This window comes from Dama dama, chromosome 5, assembly GCF_033118175.1.
Source record: "Dama dama isolate Ldn47 chromosome 5, ASM3311817v1, whole genome shotgun sequence".
NCBI classification, from domain to species: domain Eukaryota; kingdom Metazoa; phylum Chordata; class Mammalia; order Artiodactyla; family Cervidae; genus Dama; species Dama dama.
In genome coordinates this window covers 31,857,971-31,880,365 of record NC_083685.1, presented here as the reverse complement: position 1 = coordinate 31,880,365, position 22,395 = coordinate 31,857,971, and the positions used below count along the sequence as shown (strand labels likewise).

Sequence of the window (22,395 nt, the reverse complement as noted above, 5' to 3'; positions counted from 1 at the left end):
AATGTTTAAAACTTATAGGTTTAAAGATAGAGTGTTAGGTTTTATCTTTCTAGTATTGGGTTGGTCAGAATGTTTGTTTGTTTTTTTTCTGAAGATGGCTCTAGTAGTGCTTAGTTGTCTTTAACTTCATTGAAGACAATTTTGTTAAATTGTATTGTGATAGCTCTCATATTAGCATGCATTAAAAAAAACTCATCAAAATTGGTGAATTTTTGTGTACTCATTTTAAGATTGAAGACGGAAGGAAAAAAAGCAACATTTTGGCATAAAAGCATAAAATCTTTATTATTTCAAGAAAGCTAAAAACATAACTGAAATACAAAAAAAGATTTGTGTAGTGTATGGAGAAGGTGCTGTGACTGGTCAAACATGCAAAAGTGGTTTTTGAAGTTTCATCCTAGAGATTTCTCTCTAGATAACACTTAATGGTCAGGTAAGCCAGTTGAAGTTGACAGCAATCAAATCATTAATTGAGAACAATCAATATTATACCATGCGGGGGACAGCTGACATACTCATAGTATCCAAATCAAGAGCTGAAAATCATTTGCCCAAACTTGGTTATATTATTAATAATTGCTTTGATATTTGGTTTCCACACAAGTGAAAAAAACCTTCTTGATTGTATTTCTGCATGCAATTCTCTACTTAAAGGTAATGAAAATGTTCTGCTTTCAAAAATATACTGTGATGGGTGATGAAAAGTGGATAATGCACATAATGTTGTGAAATGGCGTATTTCCTGCCGTACCTGTAAATAAGGATGGCATAGCCATCAGCTATCTTTGGCCTTCCATAGGTAAATTTCTGGGCCTGGAGTACCCCCAGGAAGAACAATGCCTGCTATCTGGCAGCCAGTGAACCACCTCAAGCTGCCACTCCTCCCTATACCAAACGAGAAACTAAAGATGTAAAAAATCAAATCACAAGATACTGATCCAGACAACTGAGATACACATAAAAGAAATGATTTCAGTAAGCCCAGACTCGTACATCTTCCCATACATAAAAAACCCACTAAATTCCTTAACTTGAAATATCTGGTTTTCCTTAATTAACAATAATCTTTTGATGTTCAGACTACCTGCCCCTTGTTACAGACTTCTATATAACCTGATTCACCCTATCCCCTGCGTCCTCGGAACAGTTCTCTCAGGGTCACTTAAAATGCTGTCTGTTGGGGTTAAAGTCCTAAAATTGCCACCAAAGAAAACATAACTCTCAACATTTAGGTCTTGACTATTTTTCACCTTGGCAATGTGGAACATGGATTCCCTGGTGGTCCAGTGATCCAACTACTGAGCCCATGCGTTGCAGTCACTGAAGCCTTCGCACCTAGCACCCGTGCTCTGCAACAAGAGAAACCAGCCACTGTGATGAGAAGCTCACACACCACAATGAAGAGTAGCCACCCCTTGCCACAACTAGAGAAAGTTTTTGTGCAGCAACAAAGACCCAGCACAGCCAAAACTAATAAAATACGTTTTTAAAAATAATGTGGAACAGAACAGATTGTGGGTTAAGCAAAATGAAACACCACCAACCACACCAAAGGCCAGTACTCATCGAAAGAAGGTGATATTGTGTATACGGTGGGATTGAAAGGGAGTCATCTATTATGAACTCCTTCTGGCAGGCCAAAAGATTAATTCCAACAAGTACTACCCTCAGACCAGCTGAAGGCACTTCATGAAAAGTGTCCAGAAGTAGTCAACAGAAAACACATAATCTTCCATCAGGATAACTCAAGGCCACATATTTCTTTGATAAGCAGGCAAATACTGTTACAGCTTGGCTACAAATTCATCCCCTGTATTCACTGAACCTTTGAATCTCCATTTATTTTGGTCTTTACAAAATTCTCTTACTGGAAAAATTTTCAATTCCCTGGAATACTGTAAAAGGCACCTGGTATTAATAGTCACTCAGCTGTGTCTGATTCTTTGTGACCTCGTGGACCGTAGCCAGCCAGGCTCCTCCGTCCATGGGATTTTCTCGGCAACAGTATTGGAGTGGGTTGCCATTCCCTTCTCCAGGGGATCTTCCTGACTCAGGGATTGAATGTAGGTCTCCCGCATTGCAGGCAGATTCTTTATTGTCTAAGCCACAGAGCCCTGGCTTGCTATTAATAGTTCTTTGGTCAAAAAAGAGAGAAAGTTTTGGAAATATGGAATTATGAAGTTGACTGAAAAGTGACAAAAGGTAGTGGAACCAAACAGTGAATATGTTGTTCAATAAAGTTTTTGGTGAAAATAAAAAATGTGTCTTTTAATTTTACTTGAAAAACCAAAGGAACTTTTCAGCCAACCCGATACATAGTGAATTGGCTTTGGAGTCACGTTGGGCACCTTTTGTGACCTCACTGGCACTTATTCGTCTGATGATAGGATGTTAAGATGACCTATGACACAGTTAAGTTGAAGACTGAATAACGTTAATTATGTAAAGTACTTAGCACAGAGCCTGGCACATGGCAGTGAGCTGTAGGTGCCAAGTTATTTCTGTGATAATTATAAAATCCATGTTGAGGAAGTCCTTTTAGGTAAATGTAAACTGGATTTCAACAGTGGTTTTGTGGGTTCACATCAGTGTATCATTGGTTCTGGTCTATTGGAGAACTACACATTTTGCAACTTAAAATAGTTAAAATTAATCTTATTTCTCCTCAGAAAAGGAATAGACATAGCCCTCTTTCTTGGTGTGATTGTCAACTGATCATCAATTCCGTTTTTGTCCTGTCTTCCCCAGCACCTAGAAGAAGAATCTTGTCACACTGGGAGTCCTCAGGCCCAGAGTCCCAGGCACCATTTCTGTCTGTGGGATGGTTTCTGCTTGTGGCAGACTCTGCTGTCCCCTGGTGGCCTCTGCTGTCTTCCATTGGTTCAGTGTTCCAGGTCAGAAAACCTACAGTTGTCATACATGTAGGAGGTAGAACCAGTGAACTGCTTTTCCGTTCTTGATTGTTCTTCTAGTGGGATCAGCCATTTCTCTATGTGGTTCAGAGCAGGGGTGCGAAGTCAGTATTTCCTCCCGCATATTACCACCTCATCAACACCAGCCCTCCCAATCAGGAGCAAAATTATGTTGTCTCCTTGAAGACTTACATGTTGACCAGTTCTGATTTTGCTGTCAGAGACTGACTTTAAACATCTAAGATCCTGAAGCTTTCTCCCCAAACCCTGGTGTCTTTCCTGATTTCTTGTCTTTGACAACGTGCTTGGGTGTTACTCCAAAGTTGTCTGTGTCCTTGTCACAGCCTATAACCATGCGAATGTATAAACACAAATTTATTTTTCCATAACTCACCTTTAAGTTCAATTTTGAATTGTCTATTCCAAAGGGTTGGTGATACCATAATCTTTGCCAATTTCTGGTATCCCACCTCCCCTCACCACCAGGGTTGGATCTAAATTTGAGAATGTCTAGTGTGGCGGCAACTGTTCAGGTTGGGACCTCTGGTTCCCCATCTGTCTACATGGGTATACAGTGAGAAACTCAGCACCCTAACCCAGTCATTAGTTCTCCCAACCTCTATTGGGCTCAGAGTTCCTTTCTGCAAGCTCCCGTCTCAGAAAGAAGGTGTCTCCTCTTCCAGGAGGAGAAGAGGGCATCAGAGGATGAGATGGCTGGATGGCATAATTGATGGAATGGACATCAACTTGGGCAAACTCCGGGAGATGGTGAGGGACAGGGAGGCCGGGAGTGCTGCAGTCCATGGGGTCCTGAAGAGCTGGACACGACTGGGAGACTGAAAAACAGCTACAACTCCCAGGGCACACGGACAAATACAGGGATGTTGTTTTGCTCACTCTCCGAGTTAGGGACCATCTAAACCAGCCCTCTGCTACCCTTCCTCCTTCTCCCCACTTTCTGCCTTCCACAACCTCCTCTTTCTCCAGCATAAGAGGGGAGTTCGTTTCAGTTTTTCCTGTGAGTGGAAAGCCATGCTCTCAATGAACATTTCTTATCCACATCTCTTGCTCCGCCAGGAGTTTTTTTTTTTGTTCCTGTAAGCCAAGCCTTTTGCAGTATGAAAGCCAGGACGGACTCCTTTTTTCCCTCCTGTGCTTTCTTTTCTTTCGCTGCGTCTTTCCCTTAAAGCAATAAATAAGCACAGGATGCCTAGTTGCTTGTTGGGGGTGGAGTCATGCACAAAAACATCGAAAGAAGGTAATACTGGTTAGGGGAGGCAATCTGTTAATATTATCCTACCACACTAGGAACAGACAGAAACAGTAATAGGGCTCTTAGGAAAAATATCCCTCCCTCTCTCCAGATGAAACTGTGTCCTCAGCCTTAAGAAATAGTAATATAGGCAGCTGAGTCCTTTTGTTGTCCACTTGAAACTATCACAACATTGCTAATCAGCTATACTCCAATATAAAAAGAAAGTCATAAAAATTATATGTATATATAATATATAAAAGAAGTAATTCATAGTCTTGGCTCCGTTCCTTCCTACACATTGGGCAAGACTTCAGAACTCAGAGCCCTGTCTTAAGCAGACTGACAAAGAGACAGGTTGTCTTCTAGGATAAGGATTTATCAGTTCTGGAAAGATTTTCAAAGGTAGATTCTGTTAATTGAGTTGGTTCTAGGAATATGACAGTTTATATAAAGTTGTTACTTTGCTGTGAAAAATCTACACAGAGTGAGAGTAACATCTGGATTCGTCTTTTACACCCAGAAACCTGTGTAACAGAAAGAATCACGTTGCATTTTCTGACAATGCAGAGGCATCCTCAAAGCACTTTTGCTTCTTTCATTTTGAAGTATTATTCAAAACTGATGTTAGTAACTTTTGATATTAGTAATTACTATAATATAGTATTATTAGTAATATCAATGTTGGTATTAGTAATATCAATGTTGATATTAGTAACTATAATAAAGTATTAGCTATTTATGGTTAATAACTGCTTACACTTGAGTACTTATTATGTGTCTGAAACTAAAACACCTAAATAACTTATTTAATCTGGATAAAAACATTAGAAAATACATATTATCTTAACCTACAGATAAGCAAACTAAGACACAGAGAGGCTAAGTAACTTTTCAAAAATCACAAGCTGCTAGAGATTCAACCCTAAAAGTCTGATAGCCAAGTAGAAGTGCTTAGATGTGCTGCCTAGTTAATGGTAAGGTTAATCAACCATAATAACAGAAGATTATAGTGCATAAATGACTATTTTTGGAATAAACTGAAAGCTAATACGTGAACTATGAACTTCCAGATGTTCAAGCTGGTTTTAGAGAAGGCAGAGGAACCAGAGATCAAATTGCCAATATCCGCTGGATCATCGGAAAAGCATGAGTTCCAGAAAAACATCTACTTCTGCTTTATTGACTATGCCAAAGCCTTTGACTGTGGGGATCACAAATAAACTGTGGAAAATTCTGAAAGAGATGGGAAAACCAGACCACCTGACCCACCTCTTGAGAAACCTGTATGCAGGTCAGGAAGCAACAGTTCAAACTGGGCATGGAACAACAGACTGGTTCCGAATAGGAAAAGGAGTACGTCAAGGCTGTATATTGTCACCCTGCTTATTTAACTTATATGCAGACTACATCATGAGAAACGCTGGGCCGGAAGAAGCACAAGCTGGAATCAAGATTGCCAGCAGAAATATCAATAACCTCAGACATGCAGATGACACCACCCTTACGGCAGAAAGTGAAGAGGAACTCAAAGCCTCTTGATGAAAGTGAAAGAAGAGAGTGAAAAAGTTGGCTTAAAGCTCAACATTCAGAAAACTAAGATCATGGCATCTGGCCCCATCTCTTCATGGGAAATAGATAGGGAGACAGCGGAAGCAGTGTCAGACTTTATTTTTTTGGGCTCCAAAATCACTGCAGATGGTGATTGCAGCCATGAAATGAAAAGACGCTTACTCCTTGGAAGGAAAGTTATGACCAACTTAGATAGCATATTAGAAAGCCAAGACATTACTTTGCCAACAAAGGTCCGTCTGGTCAAGGCTATGGTTTTTCCAGTGGTCATGTATGGATGTGAGAGTTGGACTGTGAAGAAAGTTGAGCACTGAAAAATTGATGCTTTTGAACTGTGGTGTTGGCGAAGACTCTTCAGAGTCCCTTGGACTGTAAGGAGATCCAACCAGTCCATCCTAAAGATCAGTCCTGGGTGTTCACTGGAAGGACTGACGCTGAAGCTGAAACTTGAGTACTTTGGCTACCTCATGTGAAGAGTTGACTCATTGGAAAAGACCCTGATGCTGGGAAGGATTGGGGGCAGGAGGAGAAAGGGATGAAAGAGGATGAGATGGTTGGATGGCATCACCGACTCGATGGACAGGAGTTTGAGTAAACTCCGGGAGTTGGTGATGGACAGGGAGGCCTGGCATGCTGCGATTCATGGGGTCGCAAAGAGTCGGACACAACTGAGCGACTGAACTGAACTGAAAAGCTGATTTTAGGCTCATAGATCAGAATAAAAATTTTTAATCATTTGATATGTGAGAAAAAGTCTAAGCTACCAATTTGTAGTTCTGAAATGAGACTAGGTTAAGGAATAATTTATTTTGACTCTTATCAAGCAGCCCAGAGGTTATGTGCTAAGTTAAGTTCCTTTGGATCTTCAGGGAACCACAACGGATAAACACCATGAAACTGAAGGCCATCAATGCATAAAAAAGTAACATTTTACATAATTAGCTTTAATGTGCTGGAACTTGAAAGGATCAGCACGAGGAACTGATACAGGAACTCTTCTCACATTGCACATAAAGGCATATGAAAATGAAATTTCTTGACATTTTCATATAAACATTCTCAGGGCCTGACACTGTGATAAGTGTTGAAGTTAGAAAAAAGAACACCAAATTCTTGTCTTCGTGGAGTTTAACTCTAACGGGAGAAGACAGATGAACAGGTCAGTAAACAATTAGAATATGATGAAGTGGTAAGGACCACAGCACCACTCTTCTTCAGAATTAAGCTTTATCAAGAAGTGAGTGTGAGGTCATGCAGCGAAATCAGAAGCTTGAATACAGCCCCCCACCCCGCCCCGGGAAAGCGGGCGACCTACAAGTCAGCTGAATCAGGAATCTTCGGCCCGGCCTCCTGCCACCGTTCACGTGGCCAAGTAGGAGAATGGAATTACAGCACGGCTGCCACCGCACAGGGATCAGAGACTCGCCGCCGCTAGCTGTGCCGCCAGGCGGGTGCTGAAGGCCACCGTCTCCACCCTCCGACGACCCCCGACGTGAGCATTTCCAGCCCTGTTTCCCAGACAAACGGATTTTCAGACAGCCGGCCCCTCGCCGGAAAGCGGAGCCCCGAGGTGAAACGGGTTGACAGCCTGACAACGCTCTCCCGAAACACGAGCAACGGGAATAAAAACAACTGGGCCTGTAGCTTCACTGAACGAGAAAAGAGGGGAAGCCCGAGTCAGAAAGCGTAGAGCCGGCCGTGCTGGCTCAAGCGCCAGCGGACTCCAAGAGCAGCGAAGCCGGAAGTCGGGCTGCGCCGCCGGAAGTTGAGAGGCGGTGCCGGAAAGTCGGCCGCGTCCTCCGGGCCCCAGCCGGAAGCGGCTCATTAGCGCCGCCGTTCTTCGCGGGCCTTGTGACTTTAGGGTTCGAGCTTCACGGTGACCACGCGGTGTTACGAGGCGGTCGTACACGAGTCCTCAGGCTACAATGTCGCATCCATCCCCCCAGGCTAAGCCCTCCAACCCCAGTAACCCTCGAGTCTTCTTCGACGTGGACATCGGAGGGGAGAGAGGTGAGGAGGCGGGGCGCCCGGGGTCGGGGGTCCCTGAGGCTGGAACGCTGGTCGGGCAGGGGGCGGCTCTGAGGTGGGGGCCGGCTGCCCACACTGGGACCTGGACTGCTCCAGGCCTCCGGGCTGCGTTGCGCCCGCGACCTTGTACCGGTGCCGTGGGGCGTGGAGAAGTTTCTGGAAATTTCTGTTCGAGGAATGCTGGAAGCTTTTGGGTTTATCTGTCCCGACTTGGCCGCACCTGCCCGCAACCTAGCACCGTGAAGTTAGCACGAAACGAGGTGATTTTATGTTTGTAGGGCGAAAACCTGTTTAGAAAACCCCTGGTTAAGCGTCTGGTGGGCTTCCGTCACCCTGTGTCTTTTGCCACGTGATGTATGTCAGCAGTTGCCATGTTATCTATAAATTAAAGCGACTTTCCCTGTTTTTGTTTTTAACTACTGATTCTTAAGTTAGGGATCCATTCAGATTGGTGGACATTTCCTCTGTTTTGGCACGGGGAAAATGAGATCTGTGTGGCGGTGTGGTTGCCTAGGCTACAGTAGCAGCTTGGAGGCGCCTCAGGTCTTGTGAATTAGCACGTTGCTTTGTAGCTTAATTGCTTGTGTTCTGGAATACGTTACAACTGCTTTAAAGGAAAAAACTGAGGCCGTAAGCCTGGGACAGAGTATCTCAGCTCTGTTCAAAGAGATGAGGAAGGAGTCAAGGTATTTAGGAGTTTTTGCAACAAAGACAAGTGGGCGGAACATCAAAAAAAGATAACTGTTAGTTAAAGAAAACCAGGTATCTCAGGTTAAGGAATTTAGGGCTTTTCTCTGTATGGGAAGATTTAAGAATCTGGGCTCACTGAAATCATTTGATGTGCATATCAGCTATCTGGGGCCAGTATCCCGTGTTTTCTCATCCTTAGTCTTCTCAGGGTGCACTGTTCATGATGGCTGCAGCAACTGACTGCTAGGTGGGCTTGGAAGTGGGCAGCCTGTTTGTTTCCATACTGAGTTCCCTCAGGGCTCTTCGGCAGCGTCGGGTCAGCATAATATGATGGCTTAATGGCTGCAACATTCTTTGTTTACTAAGAAGGCAGGCAGACACACACAGAGACTTAGGTGTGCATTCATTTTGTTTTGAAATTTAGTGCTAAGTTTATTGCCTGCATTAGGAATTATCTAGAGTGGCAACTTTTTCAGGTTTTGCTGCAGAGGCAGCACTGGGCAGATTGCATAGAGCACAGAGACTACAGCTATACCTAAAACTTGACCAACCTGATCACTCAGAGGATATTTCATTTTCTTCTATTGGTCATTTGGTGATTTAAAATTTTGCGCACATGTCAGAGAAAATCAATCAACTGATAGTGCCCTTTGTTGTTGTTCAGTCACTAAGTCGTGTCTGACTCTGTGACCCCATGACACACCAGGCTTCCCTGTCCTTCACTATCTCCCAGAGTTTGCTCAAACTCAGGCCCATTGAGTCAGTGAACCCTGAATATTCAGTGGAAGGACTGATGCTGAAGATCCAATACTTTGGCCACCTGGTGTGAAGAGCTGACTATTGGAAAAGACCCTGATGCTGGGAAAGATTGAGGGCAGGAGAAGGGGGCGACAGAGGATGATGGTGTCCTTATATGCTGCTAATCTTCTGGCTACTATGTTTATGATCCTTTGTTAGATATAGTAAAGTTGTTGTTTTAAAGTCATCTGGATACATGATACTCAATTCAGGTAGACTAAATTAGAATATCAGAAAAATGACCAAAAAAAGAGAACTTGGTATTTTTCAGTCACCATAATTTCGCAATTCTTCTATCATGTGCTTATTTAGTTGTTTTGCACACTGACACAATTTTCTTTTTTCTTTCAGTTGGTCGAATTGTCTTAGAATTGTTTGCAGATATTGTACCCAAAACTGCAGAAAATTTTCGTGCATTGTGTACAGGAGAAAAAGGCATTGGACCCACTACTGGGAAACCTCTCCATTTCAAAGGATGTCCTTTCCATAGAAGTATGTATACATTTTGTGAATCTGATTCTTCTTAGAGGTAATTGAGTCCTGTTCCTTAGGGAGTTAGGGAAGAAAACACTAAGCAGAGGGTGAGAGTTAAAACTTACTGTTAGTTTCCAAAAGGATGCTTTAACATCTGAGACTGTAGGTCAGTTTCATAGATGTTGGGCTGTGAAAGGTGGAAATAATTATGGGAGGGTCCTAAGGTTTATTTATTGAGAAATGGGTTACCCTTGCTTCACCAGGATGTGGCCATGATAAACAAATAGAGCTTGGGTAGCTTCACTGCCTAGTGACAAAAAGTTATGCCTACTTCTTGGGCAGGATTGCTTGGGAAGACTGCTGCTGACTTAAAGATTCCATGTTTTGGATCCCTGGTGTGACATGTGATGAAGAGGTGACCTTTCACCCTGTGTTGTCACACTTTTGTTTAGTGATGATTTGCTGGTACTCCCCATGGAGTAGCTCCATATTTGAGGAACTGCATCTTCTCACCATTTTGTCCTCAGCATCTAGTGTCGTTACTGAGTAGGCACTCAGTATTTATTTAATGAATAAACAAATAAGTTAATTGGCAGTTATATAAGTATTTAAAGAAACTTGATTAAGAAAGAATTAACATTGATTTTAGATTACTTAAACTGTTGATTTACTTTCATGTTTAATAAAATACCAAAATACAAGCCATGTGTGTTTGTGCTTAGTCAGATTCAACTCGGTGACCCCGTGGACTGTGGCCCACTAGACTCCCCTGTCCATGGACTATTTCAAGCAAGAATACTGGAGTGGGTTGCCATTTCCTTCTCCAGGGGATCTTTCCAACCCAGGAATTGAACCTGTGTCTCCTGTGTCTCCTTCTTGGCAGGTGGATTCCTTACCACTAGCACCACTTGGGAAGCCCCAGATATAAGCATTACCAGGGAGATATTGCAGGTTTGGTTCCAGACTACTGCAATAAAGTGAATGTTGTAATGGAACAAGTTACAAAGTTCTGGTTTCCCAGTGCATATAAAAGTTATGTGTGCAGGATACTATAGTCTATTAAAGTGCATAAAGTAGCATTGTATCTGGAGAAAAATACATGTTTTAATCTAAAAATACTTTATTGCTAAAAACAGTGCCAGAACAGTTATAGTAGTAACATAAAAAATCACTGGTCCCAGATCACTGTAGCAAATAATAATGAAAAAGTTGGAAATAGTGTAAAAACTACCAAAATGTGATATAGAGACACAAGGTGAGCACATGCTGTTGGAAAAACGGCTCTGATAGACTTGATGCAGAATTGCTACAAACCTTCATGTTGGAAAAAAAACCCCACAGTATCTGCAAAACGCAGTAAATCAAGGAGTTGCCTGTATTCTAATAAAGTGTCTGTGGAGAAGAGTTAACATTGCAGACCTGAGACTGCTGTCCATCAAGTCTGCTTGCAATGGTGGAATTGCCTGAAGTCACAGCACTTAACCATTCTCTGAATCGTAACATGGCTTAGTCTGCCGAGACTGTACAGTTTGATTTATGCTGAACAATTGCTTCCCTTTTGAGGATGTGGTGGAATTTTGGTATCTGCTAGGCAGAGAGTGCCTTCATGATCAGCCGCTGTAGAAACCTTGGTGGGTGCTGAGTTTCTCAAGGGCTTTCCTGGGGATCAACATTGTACACGTGTTGCTGCATTTTCTTTGCTGGGGAAAGAAGGCACCCTGTGACCTTTCACATAAGGAGGGAGCATAGGAAACACATGGATTCTTCCAGGTTCTGACTTACCTTTTTCCTTTCTCGTCCAGCTGTGTCTCCTTAGTACATTAGTGTCATACAAGCAGATACAGAGTTCTGGGGAATCTGAATGTGGTGGCAGTGTTAAGTAATAACATTTGCAGAAGTAATTCCAATACAGTGTAACAAACCTCTTGGGAATAATTGGTTTATTCAGTAGGCATTTTTGAGTTAACCATATGTGCCCAGCCATGCACATGGTTACCACGGAACCAAAACAGTGTTGCTGTTCTTAATTGTTTGCTAGAAGAGACAGATTGTTATGATCCATATTATAAAAGAAAGGTAAACTCAAGGTACTATGGGAGAAAAATTAGTAGATCCAGTCTTGAGGTTTGACAGTGTTGTAGGGGAGGTGCCATACGAACTAATTCTCTGAGTCTTAATGGGGATTTGGATGGGGAAAAGCCTTTTTAAGAGTCTGGAGTTGTGCATATAGGTGGGGAGGGCAGGAGAGAAGTTGTCTTTATTGTCACATATTCATTAGTTAACACTGCTGTAGTCATCTGTACTGTAGTTTCTAATGCTGATTTTCATTTTTTTTTAGTTATTAAGAAATTTATGATTCAGGGTGGAGACTTCTCAAATCAGAATGGGACAGGTGGAGAAAGCATTTATGGTGAAAAATTTGAAGATGAAAATTTCCATTATAAGGTAAAGTAGACAAAAATGTGTGTTGCTAATAATAAAGGTTGTCATGTGTCAGATTGTCAAATTAGGATAAATGCCCCAGATGTGCTTAGATCTCCTTTATTTGTGAAAGGTATCATATTTGTAAATATACATCTTTAATATGAAAAAAAAACTCATCCAGCAATGATTTTATTGGCAAAAATACAACAGCTATTTCAGTGTGATCCAGGTTTATACACTGCGGTAAAGCCAATAAATTTTCATGGGTGGCCAGCATATGGCAAAATTGTTTCCAGGAAAAATGTTCCCATTAGAGGGATTGTAAGTTGTGCATCTTTATGCCTAAATTTGAAGAGCAGCAAAACCATGGCTAATGTCTGGGGTGTCAGGGCATTTGCAGACTAGCGGATCTGGTTAATGTCCAGGCTCCTAAGGGACCTTAGTGAAACCTGTGCCTGCTTAATTTCAGTGACCCTGGGGTCCCCATCAGGGTATGTGGTATCATTCAGTCATGACAGTGGACATGTAAGAGCAAAAGTAAACATGTGTTTTTGGAAATGGGGAATAGGAGCAAGGTGATTAGGATTATTTGAGAATAAATGTCATCAATGTTTTAAGCAGTTTATTTCCTGCAGCTAATACAGTCACTGGCACCAAAGAGTTTATAAAAAGGAAAGACCTTCATGATAAGGAATAAAATCTTGCCAGAAAGGCAAGATTAAAACACATAGGACAACTGGAGAATAATGTAATAATATGCAAGTAAATGCTAAGTTGACCAAGACCTGTGTATACGATAGGAGAAAGGTATGACTCCTATGGTCTGGATTACTAGGGAAGACATCAAGGGGGAACAGGTGCATGAACTAGGCAGACTGGACCTCGCCATCTGGCTGAGATTTGGTTAGAAGGAACTAAAATACAGATGCCTTTGAGGGAGGGATATGAGTGAGGAAGGAAGAAGGCATGAGGAAGCTGAGGAAATATAAGTTAATAATATTTAATATTGTGGGGAAAGCACTAGACTTTTGGAAGGGAGAAAGAAAGTACCAGAAAGATGAAAACTCAGATTATGTGATGGAAAAGTTGAGCAAAAGAAAGGGGGTGGACTTCCCTGGTGGTGCAGTGGATAGGAATCCGCCTGCCAATGCAGGAGACCCAAGTTTGATCCACGATGCGGGAATATCCCACACAGAGTGAGTAAACCCACACGCCACAACTACTGAGCCCGTGTGCTGCAACTAGTGAAGCCTGTGCGCCTAGAGCCTGTGCTCTGCCATAAGAGAAACCACCACCATGAGGGGCCTGAGCACCACAACAGAATCGGCCCCACTCACCACAACTAGAGAAAACCTGCTCAAGAGCTACAAAGACCCAGTGCAACCAGAAACCAAAGTAACGTTTTAGAAAAAGGGGCTGTTGCATGGACACATGGTTCTCTGGCACAATGGGTGGTCTTGAAAGCTGGATTAGATTTGGGTTTAGGGGTAAAAGGCATTTCAGGTGGGAGGGCTAACATGAGTGTTACATGCGTGGAAAGTAGGAAAGGACCTAACTTTTCTGACGTGTGAAGAGAGAATCATCATGTAGGCCCGAAAGTGGGAACACTGTTGAGTGCCTTTCAGAAAAAAAGTGCCTCAGTCATAAGATAGGGTGAAGCAGAATTACTAGATTTCCCTCCTGTGGCATCTTCATCTTAATGATGAAGTCCAAGCATGTTCTCAGTGTGATCAATTTAGGAGTACCACCTCTGCCCCCACTGTTGTTTCTGTTACCTTAATTTGGTTTCATAAGCTCTCCTTAAAGTTTAAAAAGTGGTTAATAAGTGCTCTCATGTTTTGTGAATTAAAGTCGCACTTGATAACGAAGTAAATCCCTCTATATTGTGTGCTCTAAGTGGTTTTCCAGCGCCCCCCTCACCCCCTCACCCCCTCACCCACACTTTTCTGTGAATGGTTGGTAGAGTAGAGCAGGAACTCTCATCGTGGTTTTCTTTATGGTTTATTCCCGCAGCATGACAGGGAGGGATTGCTGAGCATGGCCAACGCGGGCAGCAACACCAACGGCTCCCAGTTCTTCATCACCACCGTTCCGACTCCGCACTTGGATGGGAAGCACGTAGTGTTTGGCCAAGTGATTAAAGGAATGGGTGTGGCAAAGATTCTAGAAAATGTGGAGGTGAAAGGTGAAAAACCTGCCAAAGTGAGTAACGGGATGGTAATCTTATCTTAGCTGCTGGATTAGAGAAGGGTGAGTCAAAGGGTGATTGTTAGCTGAAAACAATGTCCAGAAGGCTCTTGTTCTAGAAGCCTGCACCTGCCACTTTTTTTTTGAAGCTGTTTTCTACTGTGGGAAAGATGAGGGCAGTTTAAAAAGAGACTTTTATTATTTCCACTTCAGTCTTGCTGATTTTAATAACCGAAGTCTCCTACGCCTGTAGAACTTGGAGTCGGTGTGTGTACGCGTGCAGAGTACAGAGAGCAGGAAACCCTGGGGTCCTTGGGTCCCCTCTCTGCCATGTAATTTGTGGTCTAGCCTTGCTCTTATGATTTAACTTCTCTTGGCCTGACTTCTCATCCTATTTAAATCACATAAGGGTTTGGACTAGACCCTGTCACTCCAAAGAGCCTTGTGTTCTACATGTCTGGATCAACACGGCCATCACAGACGCCCTGCATGCACAGGGCTGGGAGTGGAAACTGGAGAGTCAGACCTGCGGGAGGTGCTGTCAGTGTGTGAAGGACAGTCAGTGGGAAGCACGGGCCACACCTCAGGGACGGTGAACCTGTCCACTCCCTCTGTACACGAGTTACTGGCTGCAGCGAGTGCTTCCGTGGCGTGGGGATGCTGCTGCGCTCCTGGCGGTGTTGGAGCGTGTTACTGCGGTCACAGCAGGCGTGCCAGCCAGGAAGCCGCGTAGGCAGTATTGCACACGACCTGCAGCTGTAGAGCTTTTAACCCCAGACCTTTAAAAATCATCATTAATGTAGTAGTGCGCTTCTACAATTGAGGGTTATTTTTACAGTTGTGCATTATTGCAGAATGCGGAGAACTGAAAGAAGGGGATGATTGGGGAATATTCCCAAAGGATGGATCTGGTGACAGTCACCCAGATTTCCCCGAGGACGCAGATGTGGATTTAAAAGATGTAAGTAATTTCAGATTTTGGGCTTTCCTGGTGACTCAGATGGTAAAGAATCTGCCTGCAATGTAGGAGACAGGGGTTGTTTACCTGGGTTGGGAAGATCCCCTGGAGAAGGGCATGGCAACCCACTCCAGTATTCTTGCCTGGAGAATCCCATGGACAGAGGAGCTTGGTTGGCTACAGTTCATGGAGTCTCAAAGAGTCAGACACGACTGAGCAGCTAACAAACACTTTCAGATTGGCCAAACTAATTAAACTGCTAAAAAAAATTTACTACTAAAATTTTTTTACTTATTTATTGGCCATGCTGTGTGGAATGTGGCATCCTCACTTCCCGACCAGGAGTGGAACCATGCCCCCTGCAGTGGAAGCACAGAGTCCTGACCACCACCAGGGAATTCCCAGTGCTAAAATTTTGAGTTTTTTTGGTCAATCTGTCTTAAAGATAGAACTTAGCACTAAACTGCATTATATACTCAAACCCCCTATGTTTGTATTCTTTTTTACAGGTAGATAAAATTTTATTAATATCAGAAGACTTAAAAAACATTGGAAATACGTTTTTCAAATCCCAGAAGTGGGAGATGGCCGTTAAAAAATACACAAAAGTTTTAAGGTAATAAAACATTTTTAATAAATTGCATTTAAGAACTTGTAAATTGAATTACAAAGTGAAATTCAAGAGCTGCTTTTTGTATTTTTGGCCTGTTACTTGCAGAGTAACCAGGTATATTGAAATTTTAATTCCATTTTTTTAGTTGCCTACAGATTCTTAATTGAAAAATTTCAGAATATGGAAAAATTAAGAATAGTACATGAATATTCATGTACCTTTATCTGCATTCACCAATTTTAACTTCTGCCACGTTTATTTTTGCACAATCATTTTGAAACGAAGTTGTAGATACCATGACACTTTACCCCTCAATATTTTAGCAAGTATCAGTATTTCCCCCCAAAATGAGGACATTCTTCTACTTAGTTTTAATGCATAAAAACATCTCCCAAATATAGATACACTAACTATAGATACAATATGTAATGCCTATGCGAATGTCCCCAGTTGTCTCAAAATTTTTCTTAACTCCAGTATCCATTGTATCGTTTGTTTTTATGTCACTACGGCTTCTCTAATCTTTAATCCCCACTTTTTTTAAAGTCATTTCCATTTTGTGGAGGCTAAGCCAGATGTCTTAGGTAATATCACCCGTATGTGTTTATTGCTTCGTCCCGATCAGTTTGAGGTTAAATATTTTAGCAAGAGAATAGATGATGTGTCTATATCCTTTGTGTATCATGTCCTGAAGGCACGTGGCAGTTTGGCCTATTTTGAGTTCTGGCACTTGGTTAACGTGGTGTTAGTCATATGTCTCTATTATAAAAGTACCTTTACCTTTTTAATAAATAAGACGTTCTCTGTGCAGTGGTGCTGTGAGATTGTATGACTAAGTTTCTAGGCTTTCATCCACTGGTCTCAGCATCACTGAAGACCTTTGCCTGAATCAGTTACTACATTGAGGCTTGCAGAACTGTGATTTTCTGATTTTACCAGTCATTCTGCAGTTACTAGCTGTCATTCTTCTGTTTGAAAGGACTCCTTACCCTTTTTTTAGTATTGCTATAGATGTGTGGATTATTTTTTTTCAATTCAGCCTATCATACTGTTCGCATCCTTCTTTCTGAGGCTGTGAGGTTTCAGATTTGCCCCTTGGCTGCACCCGTCTGACACGTCCCTCTCTGGGAGCACTTGCCTGCTTTCTGCCACAAGATGGTCCAGGCTCATCTTACATTTAACCTCATGTCCAGATCTGAATTTCTCCCAGGAGCCCAGATTCTTTTCATTGAGGGAGACTCTAGAAACTAGACTATAGGGGCCAGGTATATGTATTGTTTCAGGGCCCCTTTCAGTTAGGAACTACAGTAAACAGCTGGGAATTACAGTAAAAGATGAGTCAGCGTTACCACCACAGGTTTCTTCACCTTTCCCAGTCCAGTCCCTCTCCTGCAATGACAACCTTAGTTCCAAACCTATTTACATTGGAAAGCGGTTGATAAAAACCTTAATTTTATAAATAGAAAAGTGTTAATAGTATTTATAATCTTTAGGTTTGGGGATTGTTCTTAAGTTGGTGTCTTTGAACATTTTGGGAAAAAAAGTTGGAACAAAAATCTTCTAAAGGAAAGCATTAAGAATATTAATATTAGCATTGGTGAACTTTTATATCAACACTGACCACGAGTCATGAGTGAGTCAGAGGCCGAGTGTCTTAATGGGCTGTTGCTTGCTGCTTGTACGGGGTGTTCTCCAGGTATGTGGAAGGCTCCAGAGCTGTTGCTGAGGACGCAGATGGAGCAAAGCTGCAGCCTGTCGCTTTGAGCTGCGTGCTGAATATTGGTGCTTGCAAACTGAAGATGTCTGATTGGCAGGGCGCAGTCGATAGCTGTTTGGAGGTGAGTCTGTTGATGTTCTTACATCTGAACATTTTGGATCTCAGTTCTTCCTCTCAAACCATTCATTTAGCTTATAACACGAAATCACTTAACTTCCATGAAGATACTGTCTTTTTCAGCTCATTTATTAACTATTGAGCACCTATTATGTGCCAGACATTGGAAGATAAACCCAGGAATGATTAAGCATGTGGCTGTGGAGTCAGTCAGCAGACATGGTTTTTGTCTTAGACCATTGTCACTTTTTGATTTTGAGGAAGTTCTTAATTTTAGAGTCTTAGTTTCTTTGTGTTAAGTGGAAACACTACTTTCCTCCTGGGATTGTTATGAAGACTGTGTTATGTGTGTAAAGCATTTTAAGTGCAGTGTTGGGCACAGATTAAGCAGCTGATAGGCGCTTAGGTGTTTTGATTGAAAGACAGACCCTCCCGTCAAGGAATTTACTTGGTGGGAGAGGGAGTCAGTTTCAGTTTAGGGTTGTCAAGACTCTTCTGGGGGGGTGAGTGCTGTTGGAACACACAGGAAGGTTGCCTGCCTTCATGGGGACGTCAGCAGTGCTGATGGAGAGAGCTGGAAAGTGGCCCCAGTCCCTCCTTAAGCACAGCAGTTAGGACAGTGTGTTTGATCAAGTTTTCCAGATGAGCACATACATTTCAGGAAGACCCCCTCCAGTCATTTTTATGTATATTGCCCATTAATCGGTGTACACAGGTCAGCTATGCCTGAGCAAGTAGAAATGAAATGAGGTCCCAATTTATGGGGTAGGTGGAATAAGGTGTAAGAGTATATTTAGAAGGGAGTAGGCAACAGAGGACAAGGTGATTCTTTACTCTGGATTGCTTTTTTGACCTTTGCGAGGCAAGTAATATACCCTTTTCAGTAAAATCTGAGAGTTGACCTTTAAAAGATGTTAAATAAATAAATATATTATTTTTAAAACGTTTGTTTGAGAGGAGAAGCCTATCAATTACTCATAATCCTGAAAAACCCGGGATGTCGGCTTAAATGACTATATACAAATTTTTATTCAGAATATTTTTTCCTATCAGCTAGGGCCCAATCAGAAGATAGGTATTACATAGTAATTTCTGTAGAGAAAGTTTACTATAAAACAGAGATAAGGGGGAATTGGAGTAATGGAGATTGACTAGTAAAGAGAACCCTGAATATGGCAACAGCAGGTATAAATGTATTTATATGTGCATCTGTATGTATAACATAGGAGTGCCCACCCCCTCTGGGCTGGGCTGAGATCCAGAGTCCTTGCGGAGGGGGTGACCTTGCCTCACTGCATGGCAGGGAGGTTGGGTGCTTGAGGAGCTTGCCTGCAGGAGCCTGGAAGGGACACAGGTTCCTCACCCACATCCCCTTGGCGCCCTCTGCTGACCAGATAACGTGTCAGCAGGCAGAGAAGGCTCTCCAGGTCTAGCGCTGTTGTCACAAAGCAAATCGATTTGGAGCTGACAGGCAGTAAATTGAAATCTAGGATAAATATTTAGTATTCAATGTTTGGATAAAAAAATACTAATTTTATAATTTTTTTGTAGGCCCTTGAAATAGACCCATCAAATACCAAAGCACTGTACCGTAGAGCCCAAGGATGGCAAGGATTAAAAGAATATGATCAAGCATTGGTAAAACTTTGTTCTAAATTTTAATTACAAAAAAAAAAAACTTTCATGAATCATAATCTATTATTTCTTTTTTCTCCCAATTAAAGGCTGATCTTAAGAAAGCTCAGGAGATCGCACCAGAAGATAAAGGTAAGTCGGCAGTTTCTGGAGTGAAAGTCCTGAATGAGTCAGGGCCCCGCCCTCAGCTTGGTCTAGTCTGTGTCCAGAACACTCATCTGCACGTATCTGGACTCTGTTTTACTGTCCAGTAATGCCAGATGAAGGAGCAGCATTAGAAGATAGTGTTTATGGCAGATTTAATTAATGTTTGGGACCATTCCTTAAGATAAATGTGGACATATCCCGAATAGCTACTGGATATGTTGTAGGAAAGTTTTGGAAAGCTGCGACAAACATAAGCTGCTTTCCAAGTAAACCAACTACAAAGAGTGATCATCAGTCTAGATATTGAAATGTATCTTGAGTCTTTTGCTAAAATGAAACAAGGGAGGCACTTTAGAGCCACCTCTAATGGAAGGGAGAAGGCACTTCTAAATTATGCTCTGTTAATAGGGCTCAGTTACTCTTAAGAAGAGTTTTATCTTTTTTTTTTTTTTTGTTTTTTTAAAACCATACTAAAGCATCAGTTTGGTCAACCTAATTTTTTGGATGTTTTGAGAAATAACTCACACTCCATATTTATTTTGCAGCTATCCAGGCAGAATTGCTGAAAGTCAAGCAAAAGATAAAGGCACAGAAAGATAAAGAGAAGGCAGCTTATGCAAAAATGTTTGCTTGATGAGGAATTCAGTTTTGCTTCAGTGTGCATTGATTGTATGAATGAGGAAGACAGTTTAAGGGTTTGTCTGTTCAGTGTGATCCCTTCTGTGCTCCCTCTGATGCTTCGGTTCCCCATGTTTACAGTCCAGGAATATGGATAGGGATTTGCTCTTTAATACACCAGTGTTACAAACTACAGTGGCGTCGATTCCCTTTTCAGTGACTCTCTGCATTATTCAAAAGATAATGGTGTCTCCAGCTTGTTTTTAAACTCCTAAAGACACATCGTGTTTGAATAAACAGACAAAAGCTTGAGTCTGTGTATTGTTTTTCTCAGTTCTTTGATGCATCTCTCTGCAGTACAGGCTCCGGTTTGGCAGGCGTCTCTAAAGGGTCAGACATTACTGCCTGTCTCAGCTACTCAGTTCTGCGCTTGGAGCTCAGAAGCAGCCACTGACAGCATGTAAACCAGGAGGTGTTGCTGGGCTCCGTAACAGTAAGAAGAGTGGTGGGCTGGATGCCAGCCTCTGGTCTACAACATAATACACACTTTACGTGAAGTGTTGAACTTAACGAGTCAAATGTACATTACAGGCTGATAGTGTGTCTTGCTTTTGGTGCTGAATCTTGGAAGAACTGGAGAAGTAAATAGATGCTTCAGCACTTAACAAAGTTTTATTTAAGAGAAATAGTCATAATCTTTATGGGACAATTTAGTATAAAATGATTTCACTGGTAATTATTTTTTGAATACTGATCACTAATATATTGTAAGATATTTTGACACCTGTGAACTTCCAAGTACTGGAAGTTAGTTTGCCGTCTGTTTTATAGACCCTGAAGCCAGCTGCAGTTTACATTCCATTGTATGCAGGGCCTCCACCGCCTTCGGGTACCACCCAGTTAATGTTCTGACTTGGATCCTTAATATCACATGTTTTACAGTGCACACAGTTCTGAGCATTTATCTGTAGCCGAAATCCATCACCTTGTTCCACAGGGACAAATTCATAAACTCCTGTGAGGAAAAACAGACATGGTGCAGTAGCTAACTTCAAGAGGCCGAGGTCCTGGAGAAACTAGCCGGAGAAACCCACCAGGTTTGCTGACGGAACATTTACCCACAGAAAAGATTACAAAGATCCGGGTGTGTGCATTTGCTGTGGGTTTAAATCAGATGTGGTAAGAGCAGAAGGTGTGGCAGCACGTGGCTAGCTGGTGTAACTAACAAGGGAACTCTGCCTCCAGCAGTTTCTGAATGTGATGTTATATACAGGCCTCCACAGGAGACGCCAAAATACAATGAAATAGTGCATCATGGGGGTTTTGTTTCCTGTGTATGCAGCAGTTCCATTACAGTGTTACCATCTGAGCCTTTGGTCAGTCACAGTGGTAACATCAGAGATCACTGATCTCAACATCAAATATAGTGAGAAAGTGTGGAATTTTGCAAGAATTTCATGTGACCTGTGAAGTGAGCAAATGTTGGGAAAATGGCGCCAGTCAGCCTGTTCAATGCACGATTGCCACAGATCTTCAATTTTTAAAAAGCCCAACATCCACCAAGTGCAATAAAATGAGATCTGCTCATATGTATGTGGCTGTGGCTGCAAAGATCAGCTGTTACCATCAATTTACAAGCCAGTGAGATGACAGGGTGAGGAGCGAAAGTCAGAGGTGGTCACGGCCCTGCCCCTGTCCAGAGTACACTGGTTTCCACACACCTGAGTACTGTGTCTCACCACCACTGGAGACCACTTCCTACCATAATTCTAGTTGAAAGCTTAGCACTGAAAGATACAGTATTCATGATGGATTTACAGTCTGGAAGCATCTCCCTCGGCTGCATGTGGCCAAAATCTAGTATTTTACGATATCTACATACATACCGTATGTGTATATGTGCGTGTGTATGTCAGCATACAAACCAGTCAATCCTAAAGGAAATCAACCCTGAACATGCACTGGAAAGACTGATGCTAAAGCTGAAGCTCCAATACTTTGGCTCCTGATGTGAAGAGCTGACTCACTGGAAAAAACCTTGATGCTGGCTAAAGGAGAAGAGGGTGGCAGAGATGGTTAGATAGCATCACTGACTGGATGGACATGAACTTAAGCAAACTGGGAGACAGTGAAGGACAAAAGCCTGGTGTGCGGCAGTCAATGGGGTAACAGAGTTGGACACAACTTAGCAACTAAACACATGAGCATACACACATACATACGGGAGCAGCTGTGACAAAAATGATTTTTAAG

General features: G+C 42.3%; 2 protein-coding genes across 3 annotated transcripts in view; one reads left to right on the top strand and one right to left on the bottom strand.

Moving 5' to 3' along the window:
• Positions 1-7,535: 7,535 nt before the first annotated feature.
• PPID (peptidylprolyl isomerase D) lies at positions 7,536-20,454 on the top strand. Its single transcript, XM_061142258.1, has 10 exons — positions 7,536-7,746; positions 9,604-9,744; positions 12,065-12,171; positions 14,164-14,352; positions 15,176-15,298; positions 15,805-15,911; positions 17,605-17,746; positions 19,294-19,380; positions 19,467-19,509; positions 20,070-20,454. Exons 1-10 carry the CDS (start codon positions 7,662-7,664, stop codon positions 20,156-20,158), a joined length of 1,113 nt encoding a protein of 370 aa, XP_060998241.1. The 5' UTR covers positions 7,536-7,661; the 3' UTR covers positions 20,159-20,454.
• Positions 20,455-20,790: 336 nt separating this feature from the next.
• ETFDH (electron transfer flavoprotein dehydrogenase) overlaps positions 20,791-22,395 on the bottom strand; it is a 41,498-nt gene continuing 39,893 nt past the window's right edge. For both annotated transcript variants that reach the window (XM_061142256.1, XM_061142257.1), the window contains exon 13: positions 20,791-21,157. In XM_061142256.1, coding sequence (XP_060998239.1) covers positions 20,994-21,157 — 164 coding nt within the window. In that variant the 3' untranslated portion in view covers positions 20,791-20,993. The remainder of the gene's footprint in view (positions 21,158-22,395) is intronic.